Source organism: Sminthopsis crassicaudata, chromosome 5 (assembly GCF_048593235.1).
Source record: "Sminthopsis crassicaudata isolate SCR6 chromosome 5, ASM4859323v1, whole genome shotgun sequence".
Classification (NCBI taxonomy): Eukaryota; Metazoa; Chordata; class Mammalia; order Dasyuromorphia; family Dasyuridae; genus Sminthopsis; species Sminthopsis crassicaudata.
The window spans coordinates 299,142,001-299,147,915 of NC_133621.1; the positions used below are offsets into that span (position 1 = coordinate 299,142,001).

General features: G+C 45.9%; 1 protein-coding gene across 2 annotated transcripts; it reads left to right on the forward strand.

Annotated features, from left to right (window-relative positions):
- Nucleotides 1–1,814: 1,814 nt before the first annotated feature.
- Nucleotides 1,815–4,924, forward strand: LOC141542655 (galectin-1-like). 2 transcript variants are annotated; one of them, XM_074267236.1, is made up of 4 exons: nt 1,815–1,958; nt 3,591–3,670; nt 4,079–4,250; nt 4,690–4,924. In XM_074267236.1, the coding sequence occupies exons 1-4, from the start codon at nt 1,947–1,949 to the stop codon at nt 4,846–4,848; spliced, it is 423 nt and encodes a 140-aa protein (XP_074123337.1). In that variant the 5' UTR covers nt 1,815–1,946; the 3' UTR covers nt 4,849–4,924. The 2 variants fall into 2 exon arrangements, with proteins under 2 accessions (XP_074123337.1, XP_074123336.1); XM_074267235.1 differs by having other exon boundaries at nt 1,843–2,000.
- Nucleotides 4,925–5,915: the final 991 nt, after the last annotated feature.

Below are 5,915 nucleotides of genomic sequence, written 5' to 3' on the forward strand. Positions count from 1 at the left end.
CCACTAACTGCTGGAAGCTTTCTCTCACCATCATTTTTTCTTTCTTTCTCCAACCTCTCCAAAGTTTATGGAGTGATTCTCTTGCTTTTGAGACCAATGGTGGGAGAAGAAATAGTTAGGGGTGTTATTACTTGAGTATGTAGCCTGGTCTAGGAACACAGAGGAGCTGTCCTACAGAGAACTTAGTCTGATCCTTCTCAAGCCCAAAGGAAGAACCAGGAGGAGTTTGGAAAGGTGCAAATGGACCAGTCCATTCAATCCAACAAGTAGAGCTGAACAAAAATAGAACCAGTTGATGACAAAGGGAGTTAGTTTCACATTGTTGGAAGTCTTTAAAGGGAGCTTTAGTGACCATGGGGTGGGGTTGGGGGGGGAGAGTGATTTTTTAAAATGGGTAAGAAAATCACAGGCTCAGCCTCAGGCACATTTCAGTCTTAATCTCTTTACAATTTGAGGAATAAGGGCTCTGTAAGGCTGGAGATCCTTGGGGAGCTGTCCAAAGGCTTTGAAGAGACATAATCCCTCAGGCCCATAATCCCTCAGGCCAGATAGAGACCAAGCTACTTCCATTGTATTAGATTGCTTGCCATCTAGGGAGGGAGTGGGGGAAAGGAGGAGAAAATCTGAAATACTAGGCTTATTCGAGGGTCAATGTAGAAAAATTGCCCATGCAAATGTTTTGTAAATAAAAAGCTATAATAAAAAAAATTTTAAAAGACAAAAAGAAAAGAAAAATTATTCATGCATATGTTTTGAAATAAAAAAACTTGGGGCATCTAGGTGATACAGTGGATATAGAGCACCAGTCCTGAAGTCAGGAGGATCTGAGTTCAAATGTGAGCTTAGACACTTAACACTTCCTAGATGGTCACTTAACCCAATTGCCTTAGCCAGACAGAGAGACAGAGACAGAGGAAGGGAGGAAGGCAGAAAGCTTTAAAATAAATTCTATTTGGCAAGTGTTGAAAGAAAGAAGAAAGAAAGAAAGAAAGAAAGAAAGAAAGAAAGAAAGAAAGAAAGAAAGAAAGAAAGAAAGAAAGAAAGAAAGAAAGAAAGAGAGAGAGAGAAGTGAGAGAGAGAAAGAGAGAGAGAGAAAGAAAGAGAGAAAGAAAGAGAGAAAGAAAGAAGAAGAGAGAGAGAGAGAGAGAGAGAGAGAGAGAGAGAAAGAAAGAGAGAGAGAGAGAGAGAGAGAGAAAAAGAAAGAAGAAAGAAAGAAAGAAAGAAAGAAAGAAAGAAAGAAAGAAAGAAGAAAGAAAGAAAGAAAGAAAGAAAGAAGAAAGAAAGAAAGAAAGAAAGAAAAGAAAGAAAGAAAGAAAGAAAGAAAGAAAAAGAAAGGAAGGAAGGAGGGAGGGACGGAGGGAGGAAGAAAGAAAGAAAGGAAAGGAAACCATTGTTTCCCGTTGGGCCATGCTCTGATTAGGATTTCCCCCATCGATGGACTCTTTGGGGGCCGAGGGGCTGGTTCTCAGCCAGCCGAGAGCACGGCCATCCATCTAGAGGGTGGCCCCCTGCCCCTTCCCGCCACCATCGGATTCTTGGTGATTCTCAAAGTACTTTTCCATTCCACTCGCCCCAACCCCCTCCCCAAAGGATAGTGTTGGGGTTTGGATGTAGGAGAAAATCCAGAAAGGGACAGAGCTCTCTGTGAAGGGAGAGTCCCCAAAAGCTTGGCTCCTCCTTGATTGGCTCCCCTTCCCAGAAAGACTTCCAAAACGCCGGCGGCCCCGCCTCTGCGATGGGCCCCTCCTCCCCTGGGGTCAGTATTGGGGGAAAGTGCCAGCGGGGAGGGCTGGAGGTGTGTGGAGGTGGGGAAATCCGGAAATCCGGCAGCTATTTGAAGGGTCGCACACCTGCCGAGTTTAGCATCTCGCGGTTGGGACTGGACGTTATCCCTCAGGGACCCAGAGCAGCCGGGAGAATCGCCAGAGCCTTTCTCACTCTCCATTATGATGTTGGGAGTGAGTGCACCAGAGTATAAACTGCGGATGTCCCTGTCCTGGGTATAGGTTAAGGGTTCGATGGTGGGGAATCCTCTGGGGTTGGGGAGACTTGCGAAGAGCGTGCTCCTAGCTCCTGGCGGGGGGGGTGGGAGGGGTGGAGAGGATGCTCTATCCTCGCTCTCTGAAGGAGCTGGAGTACCTTGAACTTCTTCTCTAACCCCCCAATTCTAACCTCTCCAGCCCTTCAAGGGCTGCTCGCCCCCTTGAGACTTGTTTTTGGCAAGCTGCTAAATCCACAGAGCTCCCAGGAGAGGGGAGCTAGGGAGAATGGGAATCAACATGGACTATGGATTATGGATTAATGAATTATGGACTATGGATTAATAGACTCTGAGGGCTCCGCGGGGCTGATGAGGGGCGGGGCGAGGGGGGAGATGTGTTAGGATGTCGGGGAATTTCCTTCCTTGAATGAAGAGGCAAGGTGGGATTTGATGGGAATGGAAATAGCAAGGGCTCAGACGTTCTGAAATGAATGACTGCCTTAGAGGTAACTCCAACCCAGCCACAGATAGAGAGAGAATCCAGGCTGAAAAAGCTCCGTTGGAACGAGAGAAGGTTGAAGGTGGGAGAGAAGAAATAGGGCAAAGGGTCCCAGGAGGATTTTTTAGGTTCCCTCTACTTCTAGTCCCCGCCCCTTTAAATAGAAGACTGAATTTACCTCATAAATACACTTCTTGCCTCTTTTCTAGGAAACCAGTTTACAAGATTCACCCTTTCCCTTGAGTACTTCTCCATTGTAAGGGACCACACATCTGTGCTGTCCTAGTTCCAATATACTTCTCCAAAAAGGGCTGAGGGGTCAAGAGAAGCTAAGTTCCTTGACTTTAAGGGTTCTGCCAAGGTCACTCTTGATTCCCCCTTCTTTCTGAGTCTCCCCCTCCCTTGCCAATTCCTGTTTTCCTGGATATCCTGGATGGATCTTGTGTGGGACCAAGACTTGGCTGGAGAGAATGGGAGAATCTCTTCCTGAAAACTTTCCCCGGGAGGAATTACTTTTTGCTTAGTGAAATGAAGATAGTTTTGGGAAAAATGAAGAAAAGGGTAAGGCAGCAGGTGGGGAGCGTGGCAAAAGCAAGGGCAGATTGAACTAGCACAGAGGTTCTCCACTGAGGTACAATGTTCTCCAAACTTTTGGATAAAAACCCTTTGTCCAAATGCTAGGATTCGTGTGATAGCAATCTAAGATGGCATTGGCTTAGCCAGTGAGACAGACAGATCATGGGCCTGGATCCCCAGGAAAAACTTGGCTTCCAGTTGTGATTCTGTTGCTCACTTGTGTCATTTGGGACAGGTTGGCTTCTTTGAGCCTCAGTTTCCTGATGTAGAAAATGAGAAGTGGACGGGATCAATCATCTTAGCTAGTTCCTCATTTAACAGATGAGGAAACTGAGATCCAGAAAGAGGAAGAGGTTCCCCCAAAGTCACCGAGTTGGGATTGACTCCCACTTCAGCCCTAACTAGCCTGGAGGAGAGTCTGCTTTCCTAGAATATTTGTAAAATATGTGTAAAGGGTGGAACTTCCCCAACTGGAAGTTCTGGGTCTCTTCAGTTCCCGGACAGACCTGAACTTTCTGTGCTTGGTCTCTTCAGGGCATGGTTTTCCATGATTTAGACCTCTCACCTGGAAGCTGCATAAAAATAGGAGGAGATATCCCATCTGATGCCAAGCAGTAAGTGGGAGATGGGGAGGAGAGATGCAATTTAGCCCTGGGTGAGAGCCCAGTCCTTTGACTTACTTGCTTGCCCTTGACCCTTGCGGAGAAGCACCAAGCTGATACTTCATCAGCCGCAGAGGCAGGATTCAGCATCAGGAAAAACTTCCCAACCCAAGCTGCCCATTTACTGAAAGGAACAGTCCCTGCAGGTAGTAAGCTCCCTTTCCTCAGAGGTAGTAAAATATGGACCACTGTCGATCATTGAACAGGGTGGGGTAGGGATGTTCCTGAAGAAGAGAAGCCAGGATTGGGTGAGAGTGCCTTTGAGGGTCTTCTAATTCGGGAATTCCTTGAGTGGGAGGGTTGGGGGTGTTAAAGTTCTGAACTCCATGCTAACGACCGAGACATGTTCTCAATTCCCAGCTTTAGCATAAACCTGGGAAAGGATGATCTTAACCTTGCCTTGCACTTAAACCCACGCTTCAATGCCTTCAAGGATAAGAATTTGTTAGTCTGCAACTGTCGCAATGATGGTGTTTGGAACCCTGAACAAAGGGAAAGTCACTTCCCTTTAGTTCCAGCGAGCAGGACAGAGGTAAGGATCCAGAATCGGAGCATGGAATGGTCCACTTGGACTGGACCCAAGAGATGATTTCATCCACCCCTTGTATTTGACAGAAGAATTCTGGAAATAAACTCTGATGGGGAAAAGATGAAAGGCCAGAGGAAAAAGGGGTCAGTGGGTTTCCAAAGATCAGCAACAAGAAGGGCAACATCCCTTGAGCTGGGGAGAAGTTGGGAAGAAAGGAAGGGAATTGTGAAAAGCAGTGGTCCCAATATGGCTAGAAAAGACTCTGGGGTCTGCCAGGATAATATAACAGGATGCTAGAATTAGAGCTGGAAAGAACCTCAGCTGTCTGACCTCCTCATTTTACAGAGGAGGAAACTGAGGCCCAAAATAGAGAAATCATTTTTTCCAAGGTCATCTTGTAGTGGAATCTGAATCCAGGACTTTCCACCTTCTCCCCATTCAGATTACCATAATCTTTGAGAAGACTTACTTTGTTGTGAAGTTGGATGATGGATATCAATTCAATTACAACAATTACTTAAACTTCAAAACGATCAACTTCTTATCAGTTTCTGGTGACTTCAAGGTGAAAGCTGTGACCTTTGACTGCCCCTCCCACTGAAGCCAGACCAAAAATAGAGCTTGAGATGCTCTTATTTCTAATAAAAGTGATGATGATGATGATGATGAGATGATAACAGTTGACATTATCTGTGTTATTCTGGTGTGGGGAAGAGAGGGCTGGGTTTGGAGTTGGGAAGGATGGCCAGGTGAGCCGGAACAAATCCCTTCACCTCAGGGGGCCTATGGTGACCTTCTGGGACAGGAGTTCTTCACCTGGGATAGATTTCAAATGGGAAAAAAAATGACATCTTTCTTGTCAGTAACTTCTGGTTTTCCAAGCATTCTTTCATATTTTTATTCATTATAATCCATTCTGGTTGCTTTTCCAGTGGGGAAGGGAGTGGTGGGAGGGAGAAAGAGTATTTGGGACTCAGAATATTATTATAATTCATATTGCTTGCCTTCCCAGTGGGGAAGGGAATGGTGAGAGGGAAGAAGAGTATTTGGGACTCAGAATTTTTTAAAGTGAATGTTAAAAACACATTTTTTAAAAGCTTTCACAAAATGACAATGACAAAAACATTACATTATTGTGAGAAGGGGGTCCGTGGGCTTGGCCAGACTGTCAAGAGCCCAGGTTATAATACAAACAGAAGTGACATTTCATGATTAGCAGTGGGGAAGGGATTTCTCAGAGTAGTAACTGCAGGGGAACCTCTATGTATTAGGGTGCTCAGACCCTGGGCAAAACCACCTGCTAGGAAGCTGCTGAATCCAAACCAGGAAAGCTCTGCGTCCCTTTTAGGACCAGCCAAGAAAACTCAGAGAGACCTGCTGGCAAGATCGGAGCAGAAGGGGAAGACATTCCCTGGCTATGAAATAAGAAGTTTCAGGTTTGAATTTGGCCTTTGACACTCACTGCCTAGAGGACCTTGGAGAAGTTCCTAGACTTCAGTTACCTCAGGGGTAAAATGAAGAGCTTGGTCTCCCATGTCCTTCCAGCTTTCTACATCTATGCTCCTATGGGCCCACATCATTCTCCAGCTTCAGTTTCCTCCTCTGTCACATGAAGAAGTTGGACTCGATGGCCTCTGAGGTCCCTTTTCTGGCCCTGTGATGTCTCCT

What these genes read in the sequence shown, in the direction of transcription:
- LOC141542655 (XM_074267235.1), top strand. Translation starts at nt 1,947, where the DNA reads ATGATGTTGGGAGTGAGTGCACCAGAGTATAAACTGCGGATGTCCCTG. An exon ending in ATCCCATCTGATGCCAAGCA is followed by an intron (nt 3,671 to 4,078) that starts GTAAGTGGGAGA and finishes CTCAATTCCCAG; the next exon opens with CTTTAGCATAAACCTGGGAA. An exon ending in TTCCAGCGAGCAGGACAGAG is followed by an intron (nt 4,251 to 4,689) that starts GTAAGGATCCAG and finishes CTCCCCATTCAG; the next exon opens with ATTACCATAATCTTTGAGAA.